Consider the following 17,263-nt stretch of genomic DNA (forward strand, 5'->3'; position numbering starts at 1 on the left):
CATGGGGCGCTCTGACGTCATTCTGGAGCGCCCCGGGAGCCGTACGGATGGTAAGTATACCGCTCCCCACTACTACTATGGCAACCAGGACTTGAATAGCGTCCTGGCTGCCATAGTAACACTGAAAGCATTTTGAAGACTGATCCATCTTCAAATGCTTTCAGTTCACTTGCGTTTTTCCGGATCTGGCGTGTAATTCCGGCAAGTGGAGTACACGACGGATCCGGACAACGCAAGTGTGAAAGAGGCCTAAGGCTAGATCGGCTGAATGTAATGGTACCTTTCACTTTGTGATTCGTTCTGGAGTAAAAGTACTTTTCATCCACATGCAAATAAGTAGTTAAAGGGGTTGTCCCACGAAAAATATTCTTCAGTTTTTAAACCAGCACCTGGATCTGAATCCTTTTGTAATAGCTTGTAATTAAAATATTATTATAGTCACTGAGCTATTTAATAAAATATATCTGTATAGAGCGCCTGTTGTATTTTTTCTTTTTTATATTAACTGAGGTGGCCGCACATGCTCAGTTTCATCCTTCTAACTGGACAGAGCTGCAGCAGAAAGGACACACCCCTTGAGCTGCCAGCTGGATATAAATCTAGCAGAGCAATGAATGGGGAGATCTCTGGATCCATGTGAGGTACAGGGCTGCACTGAGGTTGGGCCCAAATCTCTCTGTGCTCCCTGCATCCTCTACCAGCCCCTTTCCTTTATTGACAGGGACAGGTTCTTGTATTGCCCTCTCACTTAGGAAGGAGAATAGGAGTAAGGGTGCACAGAGTGGCTTGGTCCCGCCCTCAGTGCACTTAACTGCTCCTTTGCATGTAGATTAAAAGTACTTTTTCTCCAGAATAAAGGAACGGATCGCTAAGTGAAAAATGTCATTACATTCAGCTGAGCTAGTGCTACAGGGCACTGTGCTTGGTGAATTTCCTGCTGACAGAGCCCCTTTAAGCATGTTATCCAATCCTATACAATGTCTCCCCATAAGCCTGGGCCCTCCATGCTGAATATACTTATGCCGCTCCTGGTCCCTGCACTGCTGCTTCTCCCCGTGCACTGATGAAAACATGCGGTGTAGGGACCCGGGTAAGAATATTCAGTTTTGGGGGCCCAGCATATGGGGTGGCTTTTTTTTTTAGTATTGGATAACCTCTTTAAAGGGGTTGTCCAGGTTCAGAGCCCGGACATACCCATAATTTCACCCAGGCAGTCCCCCTGATGTTAGCATCGTAGCATTTCATGTGACCCCTTTGGGACACAGCCTTATTTCACCTTAAGGACCAGGCCATTTTTTGCAAATATGACCAGTGTCACTTTAAGTGGTGATAACTTTAAAAAGCTTTGACTTATCCAGGCCATTCTGAGATTGTTTTTTCGTCACATATTGTACTTCATGACACTGGTAAAATGAAGTAAAAAATAATAATTTTTAGGGACCAGTTCAGGTCAATTTGCGAGGCTTACATAATAGAAACCACCCAAAAATGACCCCGTTCTAGAAACTACACCCCTCAAGGTATTCAAAACTGATTTTACAAACTTTAACCCTTTAGGTGTTCCACAAGAATTAATGGAAAATAGAGATACAATTTAAAAATTTCACTTTTTTGGCAGATTTTCCATTTTAATATTTTTTTTCCAGTTACAAAGCAAGGGTTAACAGCCAAACCAAACTTTATATTTATGGCTTTGATTCTGTAGTTTACAGAAACATCCCATATGTGGTCGTAAACCACTGTACGGGCACACGGCAGGGCGCAGAAGGAAAGGAATGCCATACGGTTTTTGGAAAGCAGGTTTTGCTGGACTGTTTTTTTTGACACCATGTCCCATTTGAAGCCCCCCTGATGCACCCCTAGAGTAGAAACTCCAAAAAGTGACCCCAATTTAGAATCTACGGGATAGGGTGGCAGTATTGTTGGTTCTAGTTTAGGGTACATATGATTTTTGGTTGCTCTATATTACACTTTTTGTGAGGCAAGGTAACAAGAAATAGCAGTTTTGGCACAGTTTTTATTTTTTGTTATTTACAACATTCATCTGACAGGTTAGATCATGTGGTATTTTTATAGATCAGGTTATCACGGATGCGGTGATAACTAATATGTATACTTTTTTTTGTTTATGTAAGTTTTACACACTGATTTATTTTATTAATTTTATAAATTTTTTCAGTTTTTGGGCGATTACCTTAGGTAGTGTATCATTTTTGCGGGATGAGATGACGGTTTTATTGGCACTATTTTGGGGTGCGTGTGACTTTTTGATAGCTTGTGATGTAAGGTGACAAAAAATTGTTTATTTAGCACAGTTTTTATTTTTTACGGTGTTCATCTGAGGGGTTAGATCATGTGATATTTTTATAGAGCCGGTCGATACAGACGCGGCTATACCTATTATGTATACTTTTTTTATTTATGTAAGTTGTACACAAAACCAGCTTTTTTTAAACGAAAAAAATGATGTTTTAGTGTCTCCATATTCTGAGCCATAGTTTTTTTTTTTTTTGGGCGATTGTCTCAGGTAGGGGCTAATTTTTTGCGGGATGAGGTGACTGTTAGATTGGTACTATTTTGGTGGGCAAACGCCTTTTTGATCGCTTGCTTTTTGTGATGTAAGGTGGCAAAAAATTGTTTATTTAGCACAGTTTTTTTTTTTACGGTGTTCATCTGAGGGGTTAGGTCATGTGATATGTTTATAGAGCCAATCGATACGGACGCAGCGATACCTAATATGTATACTTTTTTTCCCCCCTATTTTTTAAGATTTTTTTTAACTTTATTTGGGGAAAATGACGTTTTTGTTTATTTTTACTTTCTTTTCACTTTATTTTTTGTCCCACTTTGGGACTTGAACTTTTGGGGGTCTAATCCCTTTACAATGCATTCCAATACTTCTGTATTGGAATGCATTGGCTGTATGAGTAATACTGTGTGTATTACTCATACAGCTTCCGGCCTGTGAGATCCAGGGGGCTCGATCTCACAGGCTCGTCACCGGAAGGCAGCGCGATGCCTTCCTTAGGCATCGCGCTGCCTTCCATGCCATCGGGTCCCCCCTACAGCCGCATGGGGACCCGATGGCACCGCCCGCCGCAACCGCAGGTAAAAGCCGCAAACCGCAGGTCTGAATTCTGCAGGTCTGAAGTCACGGGACCCCCCGCGCATTTAGCCAAGGTGCCTGCTCAATGATTTGAGCAGGCACCTTGTTCCGATCACCGGGCGGCGGTGATCGGAAATACACATGACGTACCGGTACGTCATGTGTCCTTAAGTACCAGGACAACATGCTGTACCGGTACGTCATGTGTACTGAAGAGGTTAAATGTATCCCTCTGGCATAATTTTCATGCACCTCTAACCTCCAGCACTCTAGCTATGGGGAAACTACAACTCCCAGCATGCTCCATTCATGTCTGTCATAGTTTTACCACAGCTGGAGTGCCGGAGGTTAGCCATCACAGACCTAGGGTGTCGACTAACTATGCCTAGTTGTTCATAGCAACCAATCACTGCGCAGCTTTCATTTTCCCAGAGCAGCGTAGGAAATGAAAGCTGAGCTCTGATTGGCTGCCATGGGCCAACAAAGGCTATTTTTCTCCAAGACAGTTGTGATATATGCCACCCATTGACATTCAATTCCTTTTTTTTTTTTTTTTTTTAGCCTCTTCATTAATATTGTGCACACGCAATGGCATCACTGTTTACCAGATGGACAAGCCTTGTAAACTCTTAGCAACCAATCACAGCGCAGCTTTCATTTTTCCAGAGCAGTTGAAGGGATGAAAGCTCCACGCTGATTGGTTGCTATGGGCCAGTGATGATAAATGAGGCCTTGTTGTTCAGCTCAATGAAGGGCCACGACCTCTATGCGGTTTCTCGGCACCATTAGCCCCATACACAACGGCATGCGCCTTGGTCAGTTGTGCGCTTACTGGCGCCATCAGAGCGGTATTGATGGCCGTATTACTTGACACCCAGCTTTCTCAGAAGCAGATATAACTTAATACAGCTGAATTGCATTTGAGGATGCATCATAGACCTGTACTTACTGGAGGCAGTAAGCAGCTGTACGATGAGAGGATCTGGTCGGACGGGCGGGGGCGTATGACATTTTATTTTTAAATTCAGGGCTGTTTTATTCTTTGTGGATCCTCTGATCCAGGTATTTCTCTACTTAGCCTCCATTTTAATTCAGCTTCCCCTGGTAGTCGCTGTTGCCATGGTAACCAGAGCATGCTCGCCCCGGATGCGAGCGACAGAGGCTATTATAATTTCCCAGCGTGGAATCGGTTGAACTAAATATCGTCTCTCTAGTCCCCGAAATGTAATAGGGGTCGAGCTGCTGCCAGTGACAGATGCTCCTCACAAAAATCACAGCGCGAAATGCCAAGGTGGATGTGGAGTTCACCTACTAACCCACCTACGCCGGCCACCTCCGAGACCGCTATATTTAGCCTGAGCCATTCTTATTCCAGTCCTGTTCCTTCTGGATAACAATCCTTTCCATCTCGAGATCGGACAGAGGGGGCTGCCAAGGAGTAACCCCTTCACCGCCATCTGTTGCAATAGGAAAACTGCACAGAAATAAGATAGATTTCTATATGTAGGATGCATGTACGTGCTCTCCAACATGCTAGGAGTTGTAGTTTCACAACAGCTGGAGAGCTGCAGGAGGGAGACCACTAGATATACATATTTTGCACCCTTAGACTTGAAGTAATCATGCTTTTGCCAACATAAATTAACCCATTGGTGCCGCATACAGTGAAATTCTTTCAATGGAACCAGAGTGGTGCCGGATTATCAAATATTCCAGATTACCAGACTGTTAAGGAGACTTGGATCGCTCTGTAAGCAGGGCGGCCATTGGATTGCAGGGTGTCTCGCAAAAGTTGCTTGGACTTCAGAATCGCCAAAAAATTTGACATTACTGAATTTTATTGCAATTCTGGGGTCGCCATTGCAGCAACTTGTGAGTCATGTTGTGACCGCATTCAGATCAGCTGCACACGACAAGTGTCACGGCCAAGATCGCCATGCAGCTCCAACCTTAAAGGAAATCTGTCACCCCCCATATCAAACACATATGTAGTACTGCCGGCAAGGAGTCCAGATCGCTATTTTTATTTTCCAACTGCCCCCAGTCCGATTACCCTCATTCAGCGCTCAAAGCTGCACTGAAATACATAGTCAGGACTGCTGCCCTGTGCTAACGTAATGGAGAGGACTCCTGTGCATCGGCAATGTATATGAACATGACTCTGCCCTGACAGCGGGAGAACAGGCAGGAGGAAAGTAAAAAATAGAGATCTGTACTCCATATCTGCAGGACTACTCTGGTAATTTTGCAGATAGTCCAAAATGTGCTGCTTTTGGACTCAAGGAAAGCAAAATTTCAGGTAAGAAATTTTTCTCTTTCCTCATCATCCTTAGCACATACATACCACTCTGCTGCCGGAGGACTTGAGGAAAGCAAAATCTGTCAGCACATTTGTACCTATGACACTGTCTGACCTGTTACATGTGTGCTTGGCAGCTGAAGGCATCTGTGATGGTCCCATGTTCATATGTTTTGTGCAGTAGAATGACAAATACTGTGACAGAAACCTAAAGGTCATCAGGGTCCTATGGGTGCCGTCGGTATGTAGTGTGACGGATCCACAAAGGACATTATGGTCATCAGGGTCCTATGGGTGCCGTCGGTATGTAGTGTGACGGATCCACAAAGGACATTATGGTCATCAGGGTCCTATGGGTGCCGTCGGTATGTAGTGTGATGGATCCTATAGGGCATTATGGTCATCAGGGTCCTATGGGTGCCGTCGGTATGTAGTGTGACGGATCCACAAAGGACATTATGGTCATCAGGGTCCTTTGGGTGCCGTCGGTATGTCGTGTGACGGATCCACAAAGGACATTATGGTTATCAGGGTCCTTTGGGTGCCGTCGGTATGTCGTGTGACGGATCCACAAAGGACATTATGGTCATCAGGGTCCTTTGGGTGCCGTCGGTATGTCGTGTGACGGATCCACAAAGGACATTATGGTTATCAGGGTCCTTTGGGTGCCGTCGGTATGTAGTGTGATGGATCCCTATAGGGCATTATGGTCATCAAAGTCCTATGGGTGCCATCGGTATGTCATGTGACGGATCCCTATAGGGCATTATGTACAGGTAAAGTTGTAGAGCAGCACAACAGACGGAACTCATCGACCAATTCCGGAATGCACCAGCCGCAATAAGACCACAGATCCACAGAACAGTAGAGAAAAGGAGGATCACAGCCGCATGTCCAGTGTATCTTTTATTAGAAGCCTTGAGTGCGTACAAAAGCAGAATACGACGTTTCGGCCACACAGTAGCCGAAACGTCGTATTCTGCTTTTGTACGCACTCAAGGCTTCTAATAAAAGATACACCGGACATGCTGCTGTAATCCTCTTTTTCTCTATAGGGCATTATGGTCATTAGGGTCTTATGGGTGCCATCTGTATGTCGTGTGACGGATCGCCCAAAGGGCATTATGGTCATCAGGGTCCTATCGGTGCCGTCGGTATCTTGTGTGATGGATCCTTATAGGGCATTATGGTCATCTGGGTCCTATGCAGGCTCGGACTGGCCCACAGGGGTACAGGGAAATCCCCCTGGTGGGCCCCCACCTCCTGTACAAATCGCACATAGGACAGTAGAGTGACTGACCTACATATAGATAGGCAGAGTACAGCATCTCAACCAACCTATGTTCATATCAAAAACTGGGTGGATATAACAGCTCCTTACTATAGATGCATTTGGTGGCTGAGATGACTTCTAGACAACTAGGCAAGCCAGCCAGTATCCTCAGTTTCTAGGGGCCCCTTATAATTTATCACCTAGTAACGTCTTGCTGCTGTCTGCTTCTGTATGAACGGGTAATATTTTAATGTATCTGTATAGCGGGCCCCCAGAATGAATTTTACTGGTGGGGCCATAGGCACCCCTGTCCGACACTGGTCCTATTGGTGCCGTCAGTATCTTGTGTGATGGATCCCTATCGGGCATTATGGTAATCAGGGTCCTATGGGTGCCGTTGGTATGTCGTGTGACGGATCGGCAAAGTGCATTAGGGTCATCAGGGTCCTATGGGTGCTGTTCGTGTGACGGATCTGGTGCTGCCATCACTGTCACTGGTCTGCTCCTATAAAGAACAACACAAATGTGAACACGGCCATTTTCACATCTTTGAAGAAACAAGGGGCGAATGTGATCAGCTCGTGATAAGCAATGCCTAGGACTGATGGGAAGGTTAACCCCTTCACTGCCATTTGTTGCACATCAGTAGATTTTGCAGTGTTTTACCATAAAAAAATAAAATAAATACATTGCATAGACCTGGAGGAGTTTGCGCTCCTTAAATGACTACATTAGAACCGTGCAGGCTGAGAGGATGTTGCTGATGATAATACATAAGGTTCCTATTAAATGCAGAGAGTGTGTGTAACAGCTGGGGGTGGTGACACTGCTATGCAGGAGGAGGAGGAGGAGAGCTACAAGTGACAGCAGCAGTGAGCACACACACATCCAGCGGATGGCAGTGAGGGAGCAGAGCAGTGGAGCAGCAGGGTGACCTGAACATGTGCTGCTGCTCTGCATCGCCCCCTGGCGGCCGTGCCCCCCACAGCGCACTGGGGGAGCAGAGTGGGGCTCTGGCGGCGGCAGCAGCAGTAGTCGTGGGGTGCAGGGGGGCAGTGCACTGGGGGTTCTGACACTGAGCAGCATCCTTGTACCCTCCACCTCCACGTCTGGCACTGAAGGCAGACCCCAGCTTGGCATCACCCTGCATCTGAGCTCCATGGCCCCAGGATGATCCGCTTTCTGCTGCTTTTGCTGCTTCCCGGGGCCGGTGAGTACCGATTAATGGAGAAAATCCGGGGGGTGGGCAAGGTCATAGGCAGGCAGACTGTATATGCATGGGGATACGAGCTGTGCACAGCCCCCACCCCATGAAGATGGAGCATACACATCGTACATACTGTGTGTACTGCAGGGTGCACGGTGCCCACAGGGATCATGCCTGGCACACATGGGCAAAGCATGTAACAGGTCATCACTGATGTCTGCTGGACTTCCTGCAGATATATTGATTTTCTGTATACTGTTTGGCGGTTTGTCTAGATGCATAGATATTTGTATATGTATTATCTATGTATATATTCTATAGATATGTATATGTGTGTCTATGTGTATATACTATAGATATGTGTATATGTATTATCTGTGTGTCTATATACTATAGATATGTGTATATGTATCATCTATGTATATAGTCTATAGATATGTATATGTGTGTCTATGTGTATATACTATAGATATGTGTATATGTATTATCTGTGTGTCTATATACTATAGATATGTGTATATGTATTATCTGTGTGTATATACTATAGATATGTGTATATGTATTATCTGTGTGTATATACTATAGATATGTGTATATGTATTATCTGTGTGTCTATATACTATAGATATGTGTATATGTATTATCTGTGTCTATATACTATAGATATGTGTATATGTATTATCTGTGTGTATATACTATAGATATGTGTATATGTATTATCTGTGTGTGTATATGTGTATATACTATAGTTACCGTATGTATATATGTGTCTATGTATATAGATATGAATTTATTTTATATACCTGTGTGTATATTATGTATGTATATATGTTTATGAGTATGCTATGTGTGTGTACTATGCATTTGTATCTCTGTATAGATAGGTGTATATTTATACATCTATTTGTGTGTATACTATGCATGTGTCTTTATATTATATATATGTGTGTGTGTAGTATGTATATATTTGTATATATATATATCTATATTTTACATATGTGTATACTGTGCATATGTTTCTATGTATATAGATATAGTGTAAGCTATGCGTGAGTGTCTACTCCAAATGTGTGCCATATTGTGCTTCCATACAGCACCATATCACATGGATACGAATACGAATATTAATTGATTATTTTTGTTCTGTTGGTTTCTGGATAATTCTGCCCCCCCCCACATTAAGGCCTCTTTCACACGAGTGTGACGGATTAGGTCCGGATGCGTTCAGGATGCGTTCAGTGAAACTCGTACCATTTTGCAAGCAAGTTCAGTCAGTTTTGTCTGCAATTGTGTTCAGTTGTTCATTTTTTTTAGCGCGGGTGCAATGCGTTTTGATGAGTTTTTCACCCGCGTGATAAAAAACGGAAGATTTACAAACAACAACATGAAAAACGCATCGCCTCCGCACTTGCTTCCAGATGCAATGTGTTTTTCACTGAAGCCCCATTCACTTCTATGGGGCCGGGTAGGGTTGGGCGATATCAAAAATATTCGCGATAACAATATATATCATGATAAATGCCCATTTAGAAAAAAAATAAAACACTCAAAAAATGTACTCGTGTTTCCTTGATGCCCCATGCAGTAATATCTCTTAGTTGCCCACCGAGAACGGGGTCACCGCTCCCCCCAAATCTGATGGAGCGGCCGTGCCCCCTGCTGCTCCGTTCATTCTCTATGGGAGTGCTGGAGATAGCAGCGATCAGCCATCTTCACCGCTCCGATAGAAAATGGGACATCCTAGCGGAAAACCCTGATAAGTGGGTTCTTCAGAGTGTGCCCATTATAGGTGCACATTGTCAGGAAGGGCACCTTGGCATCATAAAGATGCCTTTCAGTTAAATAAAACATTGGGGGTCATTTACTACTTTCCCCTATGGGTTTTAGTCCCTACACACTACAGCGATATTACCGCAGCCCCCAGAGCGCAGCGACTGTTATCCAGCGCCAATCTCCCTGTGCAGCAGCCCCCAGAGCGCAGTGACTGGTTTTCAGCACCGGTCTCTCTGTGCAGCAGCCCCCAGAGCGCAGTGACTGTTTTTCAGCACCGGTCTCTCTGTGCAGCAGCCCCCAGAGCGCAGTGACTGTTTTTCAGCACCGGTCTCTCTGTGCAGCAGCCCCCAGAGCGCAGTGACTGTTTTTCAGCTCCGGCCTGTCTGTGCAGCAGCCCCCAGAGTGCAGCGACTGTTCTCAGCCCCGGCCTGTCTGTGCAGCAGCCCCCAGAGTACAGCGACTGTTATCCAGCGCCGGTCTCTCTGTGCAGCAGCCCCCAGAGCGCAGTGACTGTTATCCAGCGCCGGTCTCTCTGTGCAGCAGCCCCCAGAGCGCAGTGACTGTTTTTCAGCACCGGTCGCTGCCCCCAGAGTGCAGCGACTGTTATCCAGCACCGGTCTCTCTGTGCAGCAGCCCCAGAGTGCAGCGACTGTTCTCAGCCCCGGCCTGTCTGTGCAGCAGCCCCCAGAGTGCAGCGACTGTTCTCAGCCCCGGCCTGTCTGTGCAGCAGCCCCCAGAGTGCAGCGACTGTTCTCAGCCCCGGCCTGTCTGTGCAGCAGCCCCCAGAGTGCAGCGACTGTTCTCAGCCCCGGCCTGTCTGTGCAGCAATCCCCAGAGCGCAGCGACTGTTATCCAGCTGGTCTCCCGGCTCTGGGGGTTTACAGCCACTAGATGCCATTTCTTTGTGACCTAAAGGACTTATGCCCCGTGACTAGGGTTGTCACAATACCAACATTTTGATTCAATTTCGGTCCCATAAAAAAGTAATGCAATACTTGATACCACGCAAAAGAAAAATAAACTGCCAAAAAAAGTGTGCATTCCGCAATTTATCCTATTTTTTAGGGGAGAAGAAGGCAAAAAAAAAGCGGAATCTTGTGTTTTTTACATTTCTTTTCTGTTACGGCATTCACCACATAGGAGATATTTTTCAATACTTTAATAGTTTGGACTTTTTCGGACGTGGCGATACCTAATTTGTTTTTTTTTGTTTTTTTATTGTTTATATATTTTTTTATGTAGGGGGTGATTTAAATTTTTAGTTATTTTTTTACTTTTTTATTTTATAACTATTAGCCCCCTTATGGGGCTAGAACCTAGGATCTTTTCATCCCTTGTCCTATGCACCCTAATAGAGATCTATTAGGGTGCATAGGATCTCACACTGTCCCTGCTGCCCTGTGCTTTGTGCGCATGGCAGCAGGGAGATTACCATGGCTTCAGTAGCGTCCTGGCTGCCATGGTAACCGATCGGAGCCCTGAGATTTCACTGCTGGGGCTCCAATCAGAAGCTACCACTGCACCACCAATGAAGAGGGGAGGGGACCTTGTGGCCACTGCCACCAATGATTATAATACTGACGGGTTTGGGTGCACTGCGCCACCAATGATTATACTTGATAAAACTGGGGTATGGGGTGGATGGCGCACTGCGCCACCAATGAATGTAATTAACCTCATAATACAAATATAGACTGCGGGTGCCAGCCATATCACACAGCTGGCACTAGGCCTCAATGACAGGGATCCCTCCGAACCGTGCCAATTAGCCCCTCAGGTGCTGCATTTGAGGGGTGAATTGCTTTGGTTCGCGGGATCGCCCCTTCCTGTCATTGAGACCGGGTGCTGGGTATGTGATATGGCCGGCACCCGCAGTCTATATTTGAATTGAGGGTAATTCTCACTGGTGGCGCAGTGGCCACAGCCCCTCTACTACTAACATCTACCTAGTATACAAGCCCCCCATCCCCACCAATATATATGTACACATCACATGCATATATAAATTTCACTAAGCTCCCCTTATCCCTTTCCACGGGTTCCGGCGCAGTGTTTCAGGTCACATATATGTATTCGCTTGCTCACACCGTCCACGGCTGCGTTCTGCTGGATGTGCCCCAGTGTGGATTTCCAGGCTCCGCTCTCAGTACTGGAGCCAGCTGAGGGGGAGTTGTTGTAGCTAGACTGTCTAATTGTACTGGATGTGTCATCGTTCTGCCTGTGCCTGGAGAGAGTACTATCAATAAAGACAGGTGAGCAGTGATTGGCTGTGGATAATGGTGGTTGTAGTTAGTAGTCAGTTAGCGATTGTTCGAAGGGGTCATTGAACTGGTATATAACATTGAATGGTGGCATGTCAGTAACCTATGACACACAAACTGGTAAATGGCAATGGACTGGTATATAGAAATAAACTGGTGTATAGAAATTAAGTAGTATATGGCAATGGACTGGTGTATAGCAGTGATTTGGTATATGACAGTGAACTGATGTATGACAATGAACTGGTAAATGGCAATGAACTGGTATATGCTAATAGACTGGTATATAGAAATGAACTGGTTTATGGAAATGTAGTAGTATATGGCAATGGACTGGTATATAGCAATGAACTGGTAAATGGCAGTGGACTGGTATATGGCAATGAACTGGTATATGCTAATGGAGTGGTATATATAAATGAACTGGTATATGGAAATGAAGTAGTATATGGCAATGAACTGGTGTATACAAAATAACTGGTATACAGCAATAAACCAGTGTACGGCAATGAATTAGTGTGTAGAAACGAACTGGTATACTGGTTTATGTTGGGATACGGTAGATTCCTGCGGATGAATAATGGATATATTGAACTTAATGGTGGAGTTGCCGTTTTCTGTCCGGGAGCCTCCTTTTTTACCCTGTACAGTATACGGAAAGGGGGCAACAAAAATATTTCTCAGACATGGACAGTAATTGGAGTCTGTCATGAAAAACTGCCCTTTTGAGGCCTGGTGCCCTTACAGTGCCCTCTTCCATGCCAGTAAACCTAGTTAGTTAGTGACCGATCTTTGCACTCCTGTGGCGCCGTCTGTCACACTTGGCACGTGTGATGAGTGTTGTGCCAGGCCTTTTGATATTTACTCTGAGCCTCATCCTTGCATTTTGTGTGGTTGACATAACTTAGAAATGTCACTGACAGATGGTAATGGCGCAGTTCATAAACCTACTGGGGAGATGAAGGCGCAGGAATAATAGAGTAGTTACCCACGGCAACCAATGAGATTGCTGCTTTCATTTTCTAAGGGGCCTTTGTAAAATGAGAGCTGGAATCTGATTGGTTGTCATGGGGACTTCTAGGCTTTTCCTTTATTTTGGTTTTTGAGGGAAAAGGTTCTTCGAACATACTCCTGAGACTGTGGAAATGGCTGCTCAGACCCTCATGTAAGTGTCCCCCATTGTCCTTCATGGAGGTTGCATAGCCGCATACTTCATTGGATGCACCTCTTAGGAATAGTTGCACCTGAAGTCGTCACAGCCCACTAATCAAAAAGGGGTGCACATACTTTTGACTAGACTGTGTAGTGTATGTGTGAATGTTATAAGCAGCTAGATTTATAACTGTATCCTTACAAGACGGTTTCCACTCCTTTAAGGATATCCGCCTCCTCATATTTCACGGTGTCGCCATATTAGATCCTTCTGTCCCTATCAGTTTCATTCCAGCTCTGCCGCGCTCTCATATCCCGCTTGTGTAGCCATTTAACTGGATCAACTCAAAATGGCTTACTTAGCGATGATGGCTGCACAGATCTGCCGGTAATTAAGTGTTACGGTTGAAATAGGATTAGGGTTTCAGCTGACTCCATCTAATTTTCAGACTCCATCATCTACTGACTGTTAGCGCTGTCAATGTCTTAAAGTGACCCCGACGCCTGAAATATCCTTAATCTCTGGGCAAAATAAGCAACTCTGACAAAAAAAGAGCCCAAAAGTCCATGCACCATGTAATTCTAAATCTATCCTGTGGGGGCACTGCAGGGAAATTGAACACAAGCTGCCACTGATTACATTGGGGAGGAAGCCTGGTAATAAAAAAGGATTGCAAATACTGCTGACCTATAGACCCTACAAAATTATACCGGCACCCCTCAGATATAGTGATTATCTGATAATCCATCCATAGGGCTAGGTCTTGGGTGATGGTACAGGAATTCGGAACCAATTTTTTCCTTGCAGAAGAATTCAGCAACCGACTATTTCCTAGAATGTGATGAACTCAGGCATGGATGCACTAGCCATGAGGCAGGTTGGTTCACTTCTGGTTGCACCCCTCCCCTGACTGCAAGCAAGCAGCATTTTGGCAGACTTAGGCCTCATGCACACGGCCGTTGTTTTGGTCCACATCCGAGCCGCAGTTTTGGCGGCTCGGATGCGGACCCATTCACTTCAATGGGGCCGCAAAAGATGCAGACGGCACTCCGTGTACTGTCCGCATCCGTTGCTCTGTTCCGTGGCCCTGCAAAAAAAATATATGTCCTATTGTCCGCGCGTTGCGGACAAGAATAGGCAGTTATATTGAAGGCTGTCCGTGCCGTTCCGCAAACTGCGGAACACACACGGACGCCATCCATGTTATGCGGATCCGCGGTTTGCGGACAGCTATGAACGGAACGATCGCGTGCATGTAGCCTTACTGTCCTAGAGGCTGTGAGGACTACTATGAGGCTGCCTTTCAGAAAGTACTATCAGGCTGGCAATATAGGGACTACCATAAGCTTGGTTTAATGGGAGTTACTATGAGGTTGGAATTATGGAGACTACCATAATATTGGCATGATGACCACTATACTGTTGGACTGCATTTTGGTAGATATGCCAACCTTCCATGAGACTGGCACTGTGAGGTAGGTACTATGGGAACTATGAGGCTGACATTATGGGCATTACTATAAGGATTGCAGTCTGGGGACTGCCATGAGGTTGAGATGGGGTGGGGATTCTGTGTGGCCAGTACTAGAGATACTACTATGATATTGCCATGATTGGCATATGAGGCTTCTGGTTAGGGTCATTATTATAAGGATTTATGTCTGGGATGACTAAGTAGCTGGCGGGCTGGGGAAAACCATGAGGTTGGCATTATGGAAATTTCTATGGATAAGTTTAGCATGATGGCCATTACTATGAGTCTGAAACATGGGATTACAATAGGATTGGCACTCTGACTATAGGATTGGCACCCTGGGCAGCAATGTAGCAGATATGCCCTCCATGAGCCTGGCACAGTGGGGACTGCTATGAGGCAGGTACTATGGGAATTGCAATGAGGCTGGCACGCCATCTGAGTCTACTCCTCGGAAAGCAAAGGCTTGGACTGACCTTACACCAGATGTCCGGGTCTAGAAGTTCTCCCATTTGTGGTCATGGATAATTAATAAGGCTCTCCCTTGCGCTGGGCTGTATCTTTGGCCTTTCAGCTCTGTACTCATCCTGTCAGCCAAGATACAGCAGATGTGTAAATTCCAGCATTGTTGTGTGATTCCCCATGGACAATAACAAGAACGTCCTAAGACAAGCTTGACACATAACACGTGGCATAAACACCCAAACACGTGTCCAGCGCAGCCGCTCACCACAATCCTTATTATAAGCAGCCAGCATAGGATAAGTGCCTGAGTGGCTGCGGCTTTCTCGCAACATTAAATGTTATTCTTATTATTCTTATTATAGAGACGCATCGCTAGGGAGGGAGGGTAGGGTTGGTCTGGATGGGTTGGGGAGGAATAAGAAATAGAGATGACAATGGAGGATGTCATTGTTTAATTATGTACTGTTATAATTCTGTGGTTTTCTAAATATTTTTTTTTTTTTAAAAACTGATCAGTCGCCCTAGTTTAAAATAGAAAATGATACCAGTTTGGTGCACGTTACTTCATCTTAAGCCATGCCCCTTTCCAGTGAAACTCAACCCATTTTCAACCAAGCCACACCCCTTGCACAGAAAGAGTCTAAAACACTCCGTAAATGTGGTGCACGGCCTGTGCGCCAGAATTCCGGCTCAATTTGATTCGAAATTTAGCCCTGTTGAATAATTACACCATAAGCTCCCCCTAGTGGTGGCTTTAGGCTGCTAAAATACTGTCATTCATCACATCACTGGCAGTCCTTAAGGTGACCATATACTTCCAATAGCTTTTGGCAGAACGAATGTTCGGACGGCAGCTATCTCTCCCGACCCCCCCCCCCCCCCATACACAAAGGAGAAAGCTGCTGCCAGACCCTTCCAGAGGGGGCTTGTATCCCGGGAGAACAAAGGGATCGAGCATAAATATTCACTTTGCCTAATCCTTCACAGATGATGTCGGAGGCTCCCCATACACATTAGACTTTCGGCTGAACCTGCCATTTTCGGCGGGTTCGGCTGACAACACACTGCTACTGTGTATGGGGGCCTCTAGACCCTATAGTGGCATGAGGAACATGGAGGTCCAGGGAGCTGAGATATGGGAGCTGTAGAGCAGTTTCATCCATCCATTCGCAGTTCTTTGTGAAACAACTCATCTTTACAGACGTATAATGGGAAAAGCAGGATGTGGGGTTGAATTGCACTTACTCCTTGATTTTAAAGGGGTTTTCCATCCCCCCCCCAGCCTGTGGTACTTGTGGAAAAACTCATACTCACCAGTTCCCTGCTGCTCCTTTTCGGTTCCCTGGCTGTCTTTACTGATCTTCTGGTCTGTAAACTTCTGGGTGGACACAGTCACTTGGCCGTTGTAGTTTTAGTGGTGACGTGTCTCCAAGTAGCACGTCACTGCTGGGTCTCATGCCTTTTGGGGACACATCACCGTTGATGCAATCAAGAAGTTGGAGACCAGAAGACTAGTTAAAGAGATATTCCGGTAGGTAAAAGTTATCCCCTATCTACAGCATAGGGGAAAACTATCAGATCGGTTGGGGTCCTACTTCTGCGACCCCCACCGATCATGACAACAGGGGCCCAATACCCTCTAGAGGGCATTACTGCTCCTCTAAAATGACTGTAGTGGCCAGTCACACATGTGAGCTGCTGCTCCATTCATTTCTATGGAAGTTCTGGATATAGCCAAGTACAACCCTTCAATATCTCCGGAGTTCCCATAGAAATGAGTGGAGCGGCCGTTCCGGTCATTTTAGGGAAGCAGCAAGGGGCCTGCAGGGGGGGGTATGGGGTCCCTGTTCTCGTGATCAGTGGGGGTCTCAGCGGTAGGACCCCCATCAATCTATGGATAGGGGATAGCTTGTAACTACCGGAATACCCCTTTAAGGGAGCTGGAACCACAGGTACTGAAGGGTGGGGTGAAATTTTTTTCCAAAACAAAAGCTAGACAACCTTTTTGGGTTTTAAGGAGAGTTCACCTATGGTTTTCACCATCTACTGCTGGTTTTGGGTATCAGAGCTATAAAACATGTAGACTTGGTGATAATGGACCGGTGCTATAAAGGTGACAAGCAAGTGACCCTACAAAACAGCTCCGGCACCCCAGTACCAGTTCTTAGGGCTTACAGGACTCTATGCAACATGATTGACCTCATTAAAGCAACGTACATGGCTCCCTGCAGAGAAAGTTGCTGAACTCATTC

General features: G+C 45.6%; 1 protein-coding gene across 2 annotated transcripts in view; it reads left to right on the forward strand.

The window, feature by feature from the left end:
- Positions 1 to 7,561: 7,561 nt before the first annotated feature.
- Positions 7,562 to 17,263, forward strand: part of LOC122944933 (mucin-4-like) — a 39,835-nt gene continuing 30,133 nt past the window's right edge. For both annotated transcript variants that reach the window (XR_006391072.1, XM_044303675.1), the window contains exon 1: positions 7,562 to 7,888. Coding sequence is in view for 1 of the 2 variants with exons in the window: in XM_044303675.1 (XP_044159610.1) it covers positions 7,849 to 7,888 (40 nt within the window). In the remaining variant the exon portion in view is untranslated. The remainder of the gene's footprint in view (positions 7,889 to 17,263) is intronic.

Source organism: Bufo gargarizans, chromosome 8 (genome assembly GCF_014858855.1).
Source record: "Bufo gargarizans isolate SCDJY-AF-19 chromosome 8, ASM1485885v1, whole genome shotgun sequence".
In the NCBI taxonomy this organism is placed as follows: domain Eukaryota; kingdom Metazoa; phylum Chordata; class Amphibia; order Anura; family Bufonidae; genus Bufo; species Bufo gargarizans.